Source organism: Vidua macroura, chromosome 10, assembly GCF_024509145.1.
Source record: "Vidua macroura isolate BioBank_ID:100142 chromosome 10, ASM2450914v1, whole genome shotgun sequence".
In the NCBI taxonomy this organism is placed as follows: Eukaryota; Metazoa; Chordata; class Aves; order Passeriformes; family Viduidae; genus Vidua; species Vidua macroura.
The window spans coordinates 9470822-9489211 of NC_071580.1; the positions used below are offsets into that span (position 1 = coordinate 9470822).

The 18390-nt window shown below is 40.5% G+C and overlaps 1 protein-coding gene across 2 annotated transcripts in view; it reads left to right on the forward strand.

The window, feature by feature from the left end:
* PDE6D (phosphodiesterase 6D) overlaps positions 1-18390 on the forward strand; it is a 34855-nt gene that overhangs the window by 15715 nt on the left and 750 nt on the right. For both annotated transcript variants that reach the window (XM_053985853.1, XM_053985854.1), the window contains exons 2-4: positions 11835-11923; positions 15114-15239; positions 16039-16144. In XM_053985853.1, coding sequence (XP_053841828.1) covers positions 11835-11923; positions 15114-15239; positions 16039-16144 — 321 coding nt within the window. The remainder of the gene's footprint in view (positions 1-11834; positions 11924-15113; positions 15240-16038; positions 16145-18390) is intronic.

The following is an 18390-nucleotide window of genomic DNA, read 5'->3' on the forward strand; positions in this document are numbered from 1 at the left end:
CTCTATCTCGTTATCATTAGCCTGCATTCCTGACCTGTGCACCAGAGTTAATCTGGGCAGGGGCTGCCAGATCTGTCCAGGCTGATTCTGTGTCTCCAGGTGCCAGGGGTACAGTCACAGTATGTGTCCATGAGACAGGTTTGCTGCTTCTCCTTGGAGCTGGCCTGTGTGGAGCAATAGGGCTGTCAGATGTTTAGACACCCATCCAAAATGGAGGCAATCCAAAAAAACAAATACAGCTTTCTTCATGGCATTTTGTGAAAGGAAGAATGGAGCCCAGTGTTTAGGAGTTCAGTGACAGGTAGATGGCTAAGATTTGAAGGGTTGCCCACTGAAATGTTTTAATTGTTTGTGATAATAAATTGCATAAAAAGAATTGTGCCTTGCACAAGAATGAGTGAAAAAATGAGTCCTTGCCCATACTCAGCAGGATCTGGTGAGGCTGGAACTACTGGGAAGTTTTTCAAGCAAAGTTAAGTTAGGAAAACTGTGCTGCTGGAACTTACTGCTTTTTTCCAGAAGTTTTTTTATTCCAGCACTGTGCTTAGTCTTTGTCCTCCTCTGATCCCAATAGATTCTGAAAGAATGTAATGAAAAAAGGAAACAAGGCAGGATGGAACAGCATGGACATTTCCACACAGTCACTGCTTGCAATCCAGCTCTGGGAAGCTTTAGTGGATACGGAAACAACTAATCCAAAGTACATTTCCCCTACAGCGCAAGGGAATATCTCAGTGTCGCAGGGCCGTTTGTGGATCCTTGTGGAGCTGGTTGGGCATTTGTTCTGAAAGCACAACTCTGCCTAGCACAGAGTTTATTTTTAGTATTTTAACCAAACAGCTTCAAGAGCTGGAAATTTCTCTAAAATTCAAGTACTCAACCACTGTCATCCTGTGTTCAAGGAGTCTGACTTGAGGCTGATGGTGGAGTAATGGTGGTACCAGGCTGTTTGGATTTACTGAAGTAAAATGTGTTTACATTGGTTCATCTCTTAACAGTCATTTAGACTCGTAGTCCTCTCTGAATGTCATTCTGTGCAAAATTGATGGTCTCTTTGTACAAAATGGAGCCTGCCTGTCCTTGCCAGCAGTGAACAGCCATAGCATTTGTCCCAAGACTTTGTCCTTTTAGATTTATTGCTGGCTGCCTTTTGCAAAATTATTGCTGCAGTTCCTGGAGCTGGCAGTTGTGAGGACAATTTGAATACATGGAAAAGTGCTGTGTTTCCAATCATTCACTGGGCTCTTTTACACCTAATGAACTGTGGAAAGAAACTTTGTCTATTAAAGCATGTTAGAAACTTTGTATCAGAGGCATCACTAGTTTTTAGAGTAGTGGAGATTTTTAAGCTTAGGTGGCTACTTGCCTTAAATCAGCAAAAAACAACCTATGGTGTTGACCGTGACCTATACACTGAATTCATTGAAGCACTTTGAGCTGAAAATATACTTGAGTGTCCAGACTTAGAACAGAAAAAGAAAAGAAAATTTTCACAGGAGCTCTAGTTGAATTAGTATGAACTAAGGCAGGAACAAATGCTATATTTTCCCCCATGACTTTCCTATTTTGTATTTCTGGTGGTTTTTTAAGTTGTCTTAAAGAACAAGAATATTATTGATAAGTTTCAGAGGCTTACACATTTTTCTAGTTTAGAACCATTTTGCTTCTATTGTCAGAGGCAACACAGCCATTTTGCTGTCCTGCTTTAATATGGCATTTTAAACACTTAAAACTCTGTATAATTCTGCAAGCAGTCCTCTTTATTTCCTTCTTGCTCCCCGCTTCCATTAGTAATCCTTGGCAGTGATTCAGAACCACCTTGCATTCAAGATAGGGTGACTGAGAAACCAACAAAAGCAAGAGAAACAGAGTGAAGGAAACCACTGGCACCCACCCTACAGCATGATGGCAGCAGTCTGTGCTGCTGCAGTCACTCCAGGTTACAATAAGAGTTTCCATCAGCCAGGGAGCACAGTTCCTGGCTGCCTAAAGAGAGAGGCAGTATTGTCTGTTGAAACACATCTTGAAGCCAAACACCTTTTGAGATGTGTTTCCTCTTCTCTTACTGATTCATTGTGTGGCTGTGGGCAAGTCTTCATGCTTATTTCCCAGTCTCTACAGCAGGCAGCTATTAAAAAGCTACTTTGAGAACATGAGTTGAAGTTTTTGAAGCACAGTGTATTACTAGGTATGGTTTAAGTTACTGATCAGTGAGCTGTACTGTGTTGCCTGTTCAGGGGGGCATCCTTTCTTTCCAGTTAATTGCTGAGTGCCTCTTGTCTGGGGTGGCACTTGGTAGATGACAGTGACAGTGTGAAGCTGTGCACACTGGTAGCGCAGTTCATGCCAAAGCCAAATCTCTCACCAATTTCCAATCTGCATATCTGATCTTAGAAGTACATGATATATTAATGCCTCCAGTAAATTACATATTATTTTCAAATACGTGAAGCTGATAAATCTGGACTATCAGAAGCAGTCTTCAGAGCTCAATAGGCTGGTGTGCTAGAGAGTTCTGTACAAAGAGATGTGAAATGAAGGAGAGAAAAAGAAAGACTAACAGGAGAAAAAAAGCACATAGTCACTACATAAGATCAGGCAGTTGGAAGTCATGGAGGCTTTTTGTGTTGTCAGTTGCTTATTTTACCAGGGGGACAACTTTCAGCCTGAGATACTGCTTGGAGTTGGATGGATAAACAGAACAGCGGGGGGACCTGCTGATGCTCAGCTTTGCCATTCTCAATGAACATCACTTTGCTCAATAGAGAAATTATTGCAGAGGCCTTCAAGGAACAAAGGCATTGACTGGCCACAAGCAGTGCTGATAAAACTGCCTCTTTAGAGCCTTTTAGGATTGCTTTTTCTCCACTTTTCACACAAGGCTACAGGTCATTCAAGTGAAACTGTATGAAAATGCCAGCTAAGCAGCCATGTTTATCCCTTTTAAAAATTTGGTCAAAGAAGTCATTGTTCCTCTGCTCAGGTTTGTGCCCTTTCAATATGGAGAAGTGTGAAGATCCTTTCAGACATAAAAAATCTAATCCTCCAGTGTTGCAAAAATGACATGAAATCAATCCAAGGTTCTTTTTATAAGCAAGCCAATATAATGCATATTTTAAAACAGCTGAATAATTGTATAAAATAAAGAGGCATATTGAGGTTTAAAATGCCTCATTCCATTAAAGCTGATTTTGTTGCATGACTGTCATGACATCAGCTCTGTAAAGAACAATAGCCCATAACAATTTACAGAGAGATAAATTCCTGTGAGCCCTTCTAGCTGCAACCTTATCTATGAAAATGAAGTTATACACCAGAACCCCTTGATAGATTGTTTCCATGAAACTCTGTCTAGTTCACTTATTGCTGAGAACCTTGAAATGTTACCATAATAGTTCAGCTGTGAAGAAATTTTTGTTTTGAAGTAGCTAAGACAAAATAAAGTTATTTCAATTGCTGAATCACTTTCAGTGTTCACTTGCAGAGAGGAAAATTGTTTGATGTGCTAAAATTAAAAAGTGGACAAACTGATTCCAATTTTTGGGGGGTTTAAAGAATTTAACTTAATTTTAAGCATTCTGGATTTGGCTCCTCAATCTGTCCTGCAAGCTGTCTTACCTTTTGATATAGGCCAGGCATCTTCTCTAAGGAAGTTACAGTGTTTTAATTGTATTTTTAGTTTCTCTTGTATACATGGTGTCTCTGTCAGCTTTCTCTGTAGTTACATTCAGTTTTGTTCTGAGCTACAAGCAACCCACTTTAAAATTATGTTCTGATAAAGCCCTATGGATTTTAAAGGTCACATTCTTTTCTCATATGAACACATCATTCCCATTGATTCACCTGCTGTTTCTACAAACTCAGAGTATTACTGATGACATTAATTATGTTAATATTCAAAGGGTTCTTTAGCACAAGCTCAGGCTTTTCTAACATGCTAATTTGTGAGGTGCATTTAAAATGCAGGGAAGATGGGAGGAGTTGGGTGTTACTGCACTGAAAAAGAGAAAATAATTTTCTTTGTGCAATTCCTGGTCCTGCAAGGAATGATGAGTTTTTCCAAGTTATTGATTGTTTTACCAGCTAGATTGTAAAGCAATCTCCAGATGGGATCACATGTTGTTTTTCCTGCTGAGGCATTGGTATAAAGGAGCTCTGTCAAGGCTATTGAGATAAGCAAAAGAAAAGCCTAAAAAACACAGGCAGCAGAAAACAGCAGAAAGCCACTACATTGCTTCAGCTTGCTTTTATTTTGGCACTGTTGTCTGGTTCTAGGAACCTTTTTAACATCTGTCTCTAGAGGAAACAAAGCATATTCTTAATAGTAGCAAACAGATCTGGCACAGAAGGCAGCTTGCTCTCTCTGACAGGGGAATCTGCCCCCCAAGCCAGTGATGTGTGTGTAGATTTGATTTGGAGCTTTTTCCCACTTTGAACATTGTATTCATTGTACCACAAGTACACTTTGGGTTTTACTTTAAATTTTTTGTTAGGGATCTCAGATCTTAGGTATGGAGTTTGGTTTGAGATTGGAAGTGGTTTAGTCTTCCTGGGTTGAGCTTAGTTCCCAGAGGAGTGCCTGGCATGCTCTCCAGGAGCCTTGCTTTGTAGGCTTTGCTGGTGTGCCAGGGTAACAGGGCAGTCTCTTCATCTGCTGCAGGCAGGAGCTGCTCAGGAGTGTCACACACTGCTTTTGCCTGAAAGAATCAAAGGTTACTTGCAAATGCCTAAATCAGTTTTTATTGCTCAGCAGTAACAAAAATTGCTGGACTTTCTAAGAGTTAAGCTTTTTCAGACTAGACTCATCTGAACTTCATCTGACTGCATCTGACTCTTGTTGAAGCAATAGTATCTACATCCCTGATCAGCTGCTTGCAAACCACTATAATTTATTCTTTTTTCCCTTTTTCCCTCCTGATAACCCTTAGCTTCATCCTCAGTAGGTCTGTAACTCTTTCCTTTAAAATGTACATCCATTTGTTTCTTGCTCCTTTGGTTTGAGGGAGAGGGGAAGAGTCATAGAAATGGAAGTCTGGCTTAGTTGGCAATACTTGTGGGTATTACCAAAGAAATAAAACATTCTCTCACCCTGCCTGCCCATGCTGGACACTTCTCCTTCCAGAGTCTAGGAGCTCTCCATCTTCATTGTTTTATTACAAGTACCTGCTTTTGTTAAGACTACTATAAGTGTCACAAATTCTGATTTAAATATTTAAGTTTTGGAGAGATTTCACTGAATATTTTCAGACAGTTAATTGCCAACAGTGAAAATTAAACATTAATTTAAACTCTGCCTTATTTTGCTACCTGATGTCACTAGGATGCTGTGGTGTAGAGATGGGTGTTAGTTGTTCATTTTGATGAAAATACTGAATAATATTTGTGTCTTTCAACCCAAACTGTTTGAAGACACACACGTTTCACTGGTTAAATTTTTTACTAGCAAATGCTGGACGTAGGTTTACTTCATTTCCAGTGTTTGTAGAGGTAAACAGGTTCTGTACTTCTTTAATTTATTGGCACCCCATTGCAGCTGATCTGGCTGTGAACAGACCTAGGCTGCATTTTTGTTACAGACTTCTGCAGTGTGCCTCAACATGAACCCTGCTAAGCTGAAATGTATTCAGAGGCTCAAGCAGAAAATACTTGGTGTGAGCACAGCTCAGCTTCAAAATGGTCACCCAAGGTGCAGGGAGGATGTGACATACAGCAGGGAGTACTGGAGCTTCACTGCCCAGTGGGAATGGTCAGAACTCTGTCTACTTAACACAGTAGAATGGAGCAATATTAATTTCTGCCCTTTTAGCATAATTTATTGCAGCTAAGGTAAGGTTGGCATGGTGTGCAGTAACTTGTGTAACTTTCCAAATATGGGCCAAGAGCAGCTTAATCCAGAACTGTCTGATGGATGTTAAATGGAAATTCGTTGCGTGATACCAGATCTGTGCAAGCACACACAAAGATGTAAGGCAGAAAGTATAAAGGGAAGTACAAAGTATACAAGTATATGATATTTTGTTGATCTTTTTGCTGTGGTGTTGTAGCTGTTAAATATATCCCTCTGATTACATAATTTGCTGTGAAATTACTTTGTTGGTTGCTGAGGATTTTTGCTGCATTTTGTCATGTGGTTCACATTAATCTGTGGATCTCCCTGGCTTCTGTTGCACAGCAATTTGTTCTGTACAGGAGACATTAAAAGCAGGCTCTTTTACAACAAGTGAAGGAGTGCCAGGAGTGCTTTGAAGGGATAATTGGCTTCCTTCCATTTGAGGATTTAATAGAGCACCTTTCCAGCACCTCCCATCATTTTGGGAGCACAGTAATCCATATCTTGTGCATCACTCCAGGAAAGCTGGTGTATAATAGATGAGTTTTTTAAAGGTTCTGCCCCTGTAAGAACTGTCACAGCATGTTTTCTGTTTAATCAGGAACTCAACAAAGTGTGCTGCTTTCTGAAAGCAGAAGTTGACAGTACTATACCCCAAGGCTCCAGTAATGTTTGTGGAATAACTTCCAGTTTTTTTGTGTGTTGGTATTCCTGTACACAGAATGGATGGATGCTCATTCACTAGATTGGATTTTGCACTGAATTTCATCCTTAGGCTAGGAGGAACACTGCCAGCATGTGTACTCGTGGCTTATTAAACAGCAGACAGCAGCATTTCTCATGAGTGTGAAGAGTGATTTCAAGAACCTGAATCAGCAGAATGTCTGTGCATATGCTTAAATTTAAGCACACAATTAGGAGTTCTGTGGAAGAGGGATTTGGGAATTGTAATAAAAAGTGAGAGTAGAGATGTCATAAGGTTACAGGATGAATGGCATGAGTGGAGAAGTGTAAGGCTATTTAGGTGGTCTGCTTCGTAGTCCTGTAGTTTAGTAGTTACTTTGCATAATTTATATTGGTTCTTATTCCTCAGACTGGATTGAAACAACTGAAATGTAAATATTCTTCTGGGAAAATATGTCTGATATAAATATAATCCCTAAAGTTTGATCTTTATTTCCCTGTAAGGTAACATGCTTTCCCATGCCATGACTGCCTGGGTGTGTCTGCTTTTCACAAGAGACCATGTAAAATCAGGAGTGAAGGTTGGTGAGTCCTGATCAGAAGCTTTTTTTGGTCTACAACAGAGATTGTTGTCTGAATTGTTCAGGGCTTTCAGCTCCACCTTCTCCCAGAGGACAGGTCTCATTAACGTGTTACTGTTGAGATGCTGTTTGCACCTGGCAGGTAATGAACTGTTTTTAATGTTGCATTTCATGTGGGGAAAAAAAAAGCTGGTAGGGATGATGAAAGACTGTCCTTCTAGGAGTGGTTATGAACATTAGCTTTGTTTTTAATATGAAATATAAGAATACAGCAGTTCCTGAGGTTTTTAGAATGGTGTAGACATGGACAGCAAGCAATAAAATGAAAAACGGATCATTTTAACAGGAGAAACAATACCTGCTGTTTGCCACTGCCTTTGAGATATTCAAGAAGTGCTAAACATTACAACATACAAATAATAGTCAGGGAGATTGAGGCAGAACTTCTTATAACTCCATACTACTTTAATGATAAATTTTGTTTGTACTCATTCTCTTCCTCAAGGCTACTCTTAATTACAAGTATGGTAATACAAGGCAATCTTTTGCAAGGCTAATACACTGAAAGATAAGGATGTACATTCTGATTTGTTTGAACCAAGTGATCTCTATGACAGATACAAAAAAGAAAGAACTTCTACATCAGAGGTATTCAAGAAAGCAAAATTTGGATTTAGAAATGCACAAACCATTTCCCTTCATCAAGCTAAGCAAAGTAGGCCTATGAGGGAGCTAATTCATGTAAAGTATATAAAGCAAATCAAGTTCCAGCTACTACAAAGCTTTTATGTAAGACTTTGCTGACCCAATAGGTGGTGGAATATAAATAGATCAACAGTACACGCTTCCTTCTGCTGTTCTACCTAATCCTTTCTTGCCTTCAGGATTGAAGAGTATTTGATCTATTGAGTCTTAAATCAGACATCATTTCCAAAAAAAAAACCACCCCAAGCTCCCAAAATACAAATTAATGAAAATTTAATGGTCTAAGAGTGAGAAACTGAATTAGGAATACACTAATGTTATTCCTGCAAACCCCCCCCAACATATACAAACTTCACACAGCTGGAACTGCCTGGCTTCCTACTTGCCCTGTCAAATGGCTTAACATGAACCTCTTCAAAAAGAGTAATTGTATCAGGCCAATATGAATTTACTTTCTCCTTCTCAATAAGGCTTAAAATGCCCTCATCATTCTGCCTGCAGGTCTCCACTGCTCCTCAGGAGGTGGAGCACGCTTTATTTTTAGTATCAACAATATCTCTCCTGCTGGGGTGGAAGAATCTTAAACCAATTAAACACATTAGAAGATAATAGTGTGTGTGGGTTTCGTTCAACATCTCCATTTTCTTCACTCTGGGGTATGTTGTATTACCAGCCTTCCTATCCAAGATGACAGAAATAGTGTTGATAAGCTGCTAACTAGGTAAGCAGTACAGCTGCTGCTTTGTCAGGTATTCCCGTGTCAAGAAATCACTTGTGATGGGGTTTGCTGCTTTTTTTTTTTTTTTAATTCCATTTATACATTATCTCAGTTTTGACTAAAACATTTTCAGATGCCTGTTTCTTTTTAAATGTTTGGGTTTTTTTTAATATTAACCTCTTGTACATGAAGTGTTTTTTCCAATAGAAAGAGATTGTGTGTGTGTCTGTGCTTTTAAAATCTGATGATTTGTTCTTCCCTTTTAATAGTGTTTGGTTACTGGGAAAAAAGTTGTGAACTGGCTAGTGTATTCTGATCCCTTCAGATATGTCTGGGTCCACAAATTTTAACTCTTTGTATGCACTGTGATTGGCAGGTTGATTTTGTTTCTTCATTTGCAGAAGTTGGAAAAGCATGCCCTGAACAGCACATGGATTTGTCACGGTCAGAAAGCCTTTGACTACACTGACATTAAACGTTTATTTATTTGATAAGGAATTTACACAGGCTAGCAATGTTCAGATTGTTTAAATATAAGATATTTTCTAGGAACTGTGGCATGCATTGCTGCATGCATGAGGCATGGTTTCATCAGCAGGGGTAGAGCCTTGAGCTTTTTATTTATTCTTCATCTTGAATTTGACAGTCATAATACAAAGCATGGGGCAGGCTGTCCTGCATGGATTTACTTTTACAGTGGAACATCCATAAACAAAATAAAGCCAGATAGCACTTTATAGATGTCCAACACCCCAAATGTTAACATACATTTTAAATGTTAACATTGTTCAGCACAGCAGCATAACTTGTATCACCTTTCTTGGACTGGATTGGGAGAAATCCTGATAGGGAGAAGTGACAGAGGTCAGTAGTGTACAGTAATGTTTTCTCTCACCAGAAATAGTAGGTTACTAACACTATAACTGTGTCTTTCAAGTAAGGATAATAATTAAGCTGTCAGGCTACTTCTCACTGAAGGGCATTTCTAATATAATACTTTTGAAACTGGTGAGTGTGATTTTAGAGTGCTCCAAAAATTGACAAGGGAAGAGGAATGGGAAGGCAGGGCAAGTCATGGCAAGGAAAAGGAATGGTCCATTAGTTAGAGTACTGATAGAGCAGCTGAGAGGCAGGATCAGTTCCTTTAGAGTGCTGGGTTTGCTGTCCTGGTCAGTGTTTCATTTCCAGTTCAGAGGAACTTGGTTAGTGCTCAGTTTGGCTCTACACAGCCTGCGGCCAAACCTGGGAGCTCATAACTCTGACTGATATTGATAGTGAACAAACAGCAAATAAATACTTGTGAGAGGACCATTTTTTAAAGGTAGTACAGGTTTTTGATAATCAAGTGCCCAATTTACTAAATTACTGTTCAGCTAATAGTTAAAGAGTGTTTGTGTGACAGAGTGTTGGGAAGATAAATGAGTTTGTCAGTGAGATGCTCAGATTGTCTCATTTGTTATTTTCCCCTTGTACGTGGCATTTGATAGATGGCACACTGTTTTCTATGCAAATAGCTTCACCCTGGCTAATTTGTATGTTTGTCTGTGAGAAGATGTATGGAAAAATGGTGGATTTTTTTGGCATTTTAAATTACTGTTGGGGCAGTTCCATCCTGCAGGTTGTGTTGCCTGAGGACATGGAGTTTTTCAGCCAGCACCACATGAAGTGCCCAGCCCTGCTGCAGGTTCTTCTTACCATTCTGCTGTTCATTTTCTCTCTCTGACTTCCCTGCCAGCCCCTGTCTCACTTGGGTTGCTGGCTGGGGAGAGAGCTCCACTTAGCAGCTTCCTGCTAGGATATGGAGGTGCCAAATTGAGCCCTCAGAGGATGCTTTTCATCTTCTGCCCCTTTCTCTTTTACCTTCATCCCAGAACAAGTGGTAGATACAAGGTGTTTGGAGCAAGCCTAGAAGGACTTGAGCAGGCTGCCCTATGTTCCCTCTTTCCATTCGCTAAGTTGTTGCTAAGCTTTATGTGAACAGACCCTGTGCACACATTCTCTTTGTCTTTTCAGTGGGGCATGGAAACTCTGCCCAGCGTTCAGCAAGGGGAAGAATCCTCACATCTCTGCTGAAGCAGCCATCTTCCCTTCCCCTCCTCCACACACATAATTTTAAAACAAATGTTCGTCTGTGATGCAAAATTTGCTAAAGCATCTGTTTCTTCCTGGGAGCTCTGGAAAAATGTGATCAGTGTGATGAGTTTGTGTGAGTCTGCCTGGAAACTGTGTGTTAGAGGATGAGTTCAATATGCAAATCTCCAACAGCTCCTATTTATACCCATGTCGAGGTCCATATTGTCCCTCTTCTGTCTCTCCACCTCCCCAGCCAGTTCCTTGAGCAGTTGTTGTAGGCAGTTGACTGCGAAGGGTGTGCTGCCATAAAGCAGCCAAAGGGAGCTCCTGGAAAGGCTCTGGTTTGTGTGGGCTCATCCCACAGAGCCTGCTCTGTTCAGTCTCTGGCATTGACACTGGTGAATCTCAGAGCCACCCTGAGGAGCTGTGGAGCAGGAGGGCCTGAGGTTTATGGATGGCTTTGTCTCTGTTCAGGATGGCATCATGCAGGTGTGCAGGCTCCTTGTTCTGAGCTGTCAGTGTCTGAGTTACCCTGTGAGAGAGATTTTTCAAAGGTGTACTTAAGGTCATTATTAACTGTCCCTTTGGAAATAGGAATATTTCCTACTTGCCTATAGATTTATTGACTAATTCACTGACTGGGACATTGTGGAAGCTGGCACAGCCTCACTTGCTGAGAGTGAAAAGAGAAGATCTCTCTTTGCTTAGCACTCAGCAGCTGAAAAATTCCCATGAGTGCCAGTTACAAGGTCAACAGCAAGAGAGAACAACCCTTGATATTAATACTTTGTAAGCTAAGAAAACAAGCTGGATTGGATGTTATTCTTTTTCTCATGTTATGTAGAAAGGACTTCTTTTCCTAGCTATTTTCAAATGCTGGAGAAGAGCAATTGTTTGTGTAACAATCTGTTATTGTTAGCAATGTTCTCGCTTCTCTGCAGCACAGTGACACTGCCTTTATCCTTTAGAAGCAGTGGAAAATGATAAATTATGTTAACAAGCTTCAGTCTAAAGTGAAAACTAAATCTGTGGCTATATAACTCTTGTTGCATTCATTCTGGTCAGAGGTTGGTTTGTTTATTTATTCTCAGGGAAAAAGCATCTCTTTTTCTTGGCCTGCTGAGAACCAGAAACCATGACTGAAACTCAGCTGGAGTGGCCTATTTCAGAGCTCAGCAAAGAATACTACACACAGCATTTAGGGATATAGATAGCTTGTTTTCCTTATTTGCTTCCCAATCAGAAATTGGATGAACCTTCGGGATGCAGAAACAGGGAAAATCCTCTGGCAAGGAACAGAAGATCTGTCTGTACCTGGAGTGGAGCATGAAGGTACTGTGTGATTTCACTGTGCATTTGGGGCTGGGTGGTGCTGCATGTCTGGGTCACCTGAGTTGCAAACATACCCCTGCTTTGAAGGACAGATGTCACCTTTGTCTCTTGGGCAAATCATATCACCTCACTGTGCCTCAGATTTTCATTGCAAATAAAACAGGAACTGTCATCTCCATCAGAGGAACTTGGGAAATTAATTAAAACATACTCTGGCCTGAGATTAATGCCCATTGTACAAGGAATAGTTAAGATCTTATCTAGTGCACAGCTCACTCATCCATCTAGAAGATGGATGACTGCAACTGTGACAGATGCAGAGGAGAGCTATTAGGAGAAGCCACTGAAAAAATTACAGATGGGAGGATGGTCTTCCTTGGGAGAAGAGACAAGAAAAGCAGTTCTTGTATGTCTTAGCTAGAAAAGAAATCTGAGGTAGATAGGTTATGCTTAATAAATAGGCTGAGAAGGGGGGGAGACATCCAACAAAGCAGGGTAATCTGATGGTGAATTAAAAGGTGTGGGAAAATGCAATTCTGCTACAGTCCTGCAGCAGAAGCAGTGAGGACAAACAGAATAATTGTTCTAAAATTAAATCCATATGTGTCTTAAAGTCATTATATAGTACTTGTGTGTGTGTGTATGTTCTGTGGCCATTTAGGGTAAATCACAGTCTAGACATAGCAAACTAAGAACCAAATATATAGCAGAGTGAATAAAATACATTTTCTTTAAACAGGACTTCTATTTGCTTTTTAAATATGACTTCTATTTTATTTAAGTACAAGTTTCTTTATAAAATGAACTCTTAAGTTTCAAATCATGATACTGTATTACTACATTAATTTACTACTACCACTTAGATGAAATAAAAACAATATTAATGTGGTACTGGATTGCTGCCAAAGTCTTAGCATTAAACTGACTTAAGTAGTAAAAATCACAGCCTGAGCACCTGAAACTAGAATTAATCATCTAAACCAGCATTTGACAGCAGGAGCTTTTCCAGTCATCTCTATTCAGTGACAGGCCATTTGAAACTGGGAGGCAATTTGGAAGATGCAAATCTGTAAAGTTTGGTTTCTTCCAATATACAAGAAAATCTTGGGTTAAGCTGCTGAGGTGTAGCTCTTACAGAATCCCCCCAGCCAGCTTTCATTCCTGACATACAAATAGTACTTTCATTATCTAAGTAAAGGTGTAGTTTAAAGTGTAAAATCAGTTTGGCTAAGATAACTTGCTTTCTTCGAGGTCCCAAATATTTAAGGTAGCTTTATTTAAACTAAACAAAAACATAATTACATTAATATTTTAATTGAATTTCAGTTTCTAACTAAAAGATTGGACCCAAAATTACTTGTAAATAAGATATGTGTCATTCAACAGTTTCTAATCTAATCAGCATTAAGCATCTGACTAAATGTATGTTAACCATGTAAGTGCTTAAATAAATGTGCAGGTAAAGTACATCCTCAAGTTAACAAAAAGCACTAGTAAATGTAGGATTAGGTCTATGCTTATCTGCATCCCAGCATGTTTTTAAATGGATTTAACTAATGAGAATCAAATTTCCTTCTTTTCTAGTTTTAATAGAAAAAAAAAAAAAAAAACAGAAATAAAAGTAAAATGAGCTTAAAATAAATTATTTCAATTAAAATTTTACTTGATGGTATAAATGTAAATTAAAATGTCTTAAATCAGATGTTTAAAGACAACACAGTCCTACTTTTATTAAAAGTACTTATATGGTAGTTTTATAATATTAAAGGAAATATTCTCAGGACTCTGTCTTGGGGATGAAAGAAATGAAATTACTAAATTGCAGTAGAGTTTTAACTAGTCATTTTACACTTAACTGCAAAGGGATGTTTATCCACAATTGTGTAGTCTGTACTGGTGAGGGCAGTAAAGGATGGTACCATGCAGGTTTTTATGGTGCAAAAAAGCCCATAAAAATAAATAGAGATCTTTTACATTTAAAACTCTTGCCTTACACGTCTAATTTTCTTTTTTATCTTTTTTTTTAATCTTTTTTTTTTTTCTTTTTTTACCAAGCTGTGTACTTCTCCTTGGGAAAAGGATGCTGGCTTACATTCCCTAAGCCTCCAGCTCTTGAGAGTGGTGTCATATCAAGGTCCTACTCCATAGAACTGTTCTACATCAGATAGATTTGCCTGGGGTTTGGGAGACTCCTACATTTATTAAACACCAGCCTGCTCCCTGCTCATGGATGTTTTGATATGCCTTCCATTTTGGAACAGTTTGGCTCATAAAGCACATGCCAGCTGTCTTCCCTCCCCTCTTTATTTCTAAAAAATTCACATGAAACATTTTCTAATACACAGGAAGGAATTATGCACAAGCACACCACTGAAGTTTGACAGGCTTGGGAGGTTTTTACTGGTTTGGCTCCCCCCTCATATTCTCCTGATTAGGACTCTTAATCAGTGTGCTCAAACTGTCCCTTCTCTTACTCCTCCACCTCTAAAAACAATCATTTTGTGAAATATCTACCAGGTACAGTTTGTCACTTGCTGTTGGTGTCTCACCCATTGCAAGAGCCCAGAAACCTGGATTGTCAAATTGCTCTCTTCAACCTTCCAGAGCAGTTCTGGCTTTACAGCCTGGGCAGGTCTCAGTGTTAAGGGAATAGGCATTTACTTCTACAGGACACTTCCCAGAGCGCTGAGATGGCTGAGGAAGTGCTGCTGGGCTGAGAAACACACGTTTGTGGTTTGCTCTGGGAATGCACAGTCTGAAAGGGAAGGAAAAGTGAGAAGGGCTAAGAAGCTTGGTGTGCTAAGCAGCCCTTTGGCTGCCAGTGATCTTCAGCACAATTCTTAAAGTAAAAATTTAAGTTGCATCTTATATTTCAGCTTGAAAAATTATGGGGTTTAGTAAAAAACAACTAAGAACCAGGAGTCTGGTTCTGAGAGATGAGTATTGTATCCCTGGTTCTGTTATAAACTTCATTCTTGGCTGTGGGCAGGGTACGTAAGGTATTTGCATCTTTGATTTCACTCTTGCAAATGTAAAAACAAATGTCAAAACAAAGTCCTTTGTGTTTGCATTTTTCCTGCTGCTATGATCTTGTATTAGTCCTAATCATTATTTCCAAGTATAGGATAATAGTACCTGCAGAAGCTGGATTTTATTGTGTCCAAATAATGCTTTTTTATCTGTTTCACAGCTCGAGTTCCTAAAAAAATCCTGAAATGCAAAGCAGTATCTCGGGAGTTAAACTTTTCTTCAGCAGAACAAATGGAAAAATTCCGTCTGGAACAGAAAGTTTATTTCAAAGGGCAGTGTCTAGAAGGTATGGATGTGCTCTGTGTGCTGCAGCACAGGGACTGACCCCCAGCAGGGCAGGGATTAGAGTGACTAAAATGGGTTGAATGTGGTGATTTTAATTTTTCAGAGTAGCACTGAAGCTCTCATCTTGTCAGGACTAATGGGCCACAGTATTAAGGATTGCATTTCATAAGTGTATTAACACTTTGTTATGTAAGCAAAAAAGCTGGGTAATCATGCCTGAGGGCATAAATCCACCACAGGCTGCCTGAGGCAAGGAAACAGGCTATTTCAGAGTCAGCTATTACTGGAATTCCTGGGTCTTCCTCAGAGTGCCAGGCTGGAGCCTCTGGTTTACCTGGGCTACAGCAGTGCCAGTGACCCCACAACTGCACACCTGACCCCCCTCACTGCAGTGCTGCTCTTAATCTGGGCTGGAGGAGGGGCAGATAAAACATTGAGCTCCATGTCTCTTGGGCAACCAGTTGCACACTTAACCTCAGCTGGATCCCAGGATGTCTGCTGGAGGAGGAGGGTGGTTTCCCTGTTCCCAATTAGGTGTGTTGAAATTTTCACCGAATGCCACAGAAGTGGTGTGACTTCATCAGTACCATCAGCTATTTTAGAAAGGGAGTATGTGCTCTAAGAGGAGGGCAGGGTTCAGTGCAGTTTAAGCTGTACAAATTAATTTAAATGTAAAATGTTGGCAGCCCAGCAGGACAGTTTAGGGAGTTCCCCAGCCTGTCAGGTGAAAAGCAAAAGGACCATTTGTGAATTTTCTTCTTTCGAATGCCTCTGGATTTTTTTTTTTTTTTACTTTGCAGAATGGTTCTTTGAATTTGGTTTTGTGATTCCTAACTCCACAAACACTTGGCAGTCCTTGATAGAGGCAGCACCTGAGTCACAGATGATGCCAGCTAACGTTTTAACGTGAGTGCCTTGGGCTTGCAGAGTCTGAGAGCAGGCAAAGCAAAAGCAGAACGTGGCATTTCCTTGGGGGCAGCGGTGGGAAGGAGAAGAGGGAACTGCTACCAACTCTGAATCACCTCACTACTGTTAGTTGTTGAGAGATAAAAGGGGTTAAGCCAACCTCATTACCTTCCTTCCCATAGGTCCAATTTGCATTAATATGGCAATAAAGGTTTGGAGAAAGTGAAACTGATTCTTTAATAAAGTTGCTTAATTTTTTTGGAAGAAGAATCGTGAAAGGATTTTAAAATGTTTTACAACTTAATACCCCTATCATCCAGGGAAAAAAAAAACCACCAGCTTTTTGAGCCATTTTAAAATCAGCTATTGATCATTGACTCTTGTCCAAGGTAGTTCAGTTCATGCAATATATTACCTGTAGTAGCTGCTCTAGTGTTTGTTTCATCACTGTAATATTTTACTGAGCATTGTGTCTTTAACATTGGCTTATACACATTTAGTGTATATGCATATATACACATTTATATACACTATGCACAGAGTTGTGTCTGGGGCTAAAATACCTTTAACAGGAGGAATCAGGAATCAGTCATTTTACAGTCACCTGCAGGAAGATTCACACAGCCTCCTCACAAAGTCTACTGCTGGCTCTGTGTGCATGTGGGCTCCTGGGCAGGGCAGTGATGCCTCGGATGTGCCACAGTAACACGTGCTGGGCATTGCTTGGTGTGGGCAGCCAGGCTCCAGCTTTGGGGGGATGATGGAAAAGGCTCCTGGAGGGAGGCTCTTGGGAAGGGTAACCATCCTCCCTGTAGTGCTGGACTGCCAGAAACAGAAGGGTTTGGGAACCCTGTTGCCAACAAGAGGCAGACAGGGAACAGCCAGTCTCACTGCAAGGTCACTGTGTCCTCTGGAAGATCTCCCTCTCCAGCATTTTCCCTCTCATTCCCTGTCTGGAGCAAAGCCAGTCACATAGAGGAGGCACTGGGATGGGAGCTACCGTCACTGATTCCCATTCACAGCACGTTTCAAAGAGAGCAGGCTTGGAGGAGAGCACCAATGTTCCAGTAGTGCTCCTGGCACAGCCTGCTCAGAACCTTGGAGGTGCTGCACACACCCTCAGCTCCCAGAGCTGGGCACTGTCAGTACAGGAGGAGCCAGATTTGGGAACCAGAATAAAGAAACAAAGACATCTGACAAGTTGCTTTTGATCATCTCGGGAATTGAAGACATTTTCAGGACTGGGAGTCCAGAGAAGTTAGTTTTCAAATGACCTTGAGGATTTTCCAATGTCCCATTTGTTCCCTGAAGTATGTCCACTTGCAGTGGGGAGCCCAGGTCTCTCTCTCCTATTTAGAGGTATCCTAAAGTCATTCTTGAGGCTTTTCAGTAGAACCCCCCCCCCAGCCCAAAGAAATCCAAAGGGGAATTTATGGCCCAAAGAAGTCATCATTTTACAGCTGCCAAGATTTGGAGAGCCCCATATTTTCTGATATTCCCAAAGACCTCATTTTGGAGGAGAGAATGGAGATGTGATACTTGGTGCTAACCAAGGCACTGTGCATGAAGAGTTCCCAAGATGAGCAAGTATCAGATTGAGGACATTCCCTGACACTTAAGTTCAAGTGTTGTCCACGCCACAGCAAAACCTTACACTCTTAGCAGGTCCAGTGTTACAGACACCAAGAGCCACAGTGGAGGTAGAACTGCTGCTTTGCTTTTCAAGATCCAGGTTGTTTAGATAAGGTCAGATCACATTGCTTAGGTGTCCAGGTGTTATAATGGTCCCAGAGTTCTAATTTTATGTATCAAAATCTCAGAGTTCAGCAAGTTATATCCCCAGAGCTTCTGTCACACCCAAATCCACATTTCCATTGCCATTTGTATAAAAGATGCTTGTGTCTTTGCATTTAAGCACTTCTTAAGGGAAATGACATGTAGGTCGATATAGCTTGCTCAGCACTAGAGGACAGAGAAGGAGAATAGAAAAAAAAAAAAAGAATTCCCATTAGTTTTCACAATTCTTGCAGGAGACAGGGGCCTAAAGGTGTTGGGACTGCTAGTTTATTTTTAGCAGTAGGAGTGAGCAGGAGTTTGCTGTATGAGCACTCTGCAGCCTGAGCAGTACCATACTGAGACAGGGGAGGGATGGGAAGAACATTCCACAGGAATGTGTTTGGGAGATCCCTGAGTCCTGGCTGACCCTGACTAGGACAGTGCTCACTGTGTGCAGCTCCAAACCAAAA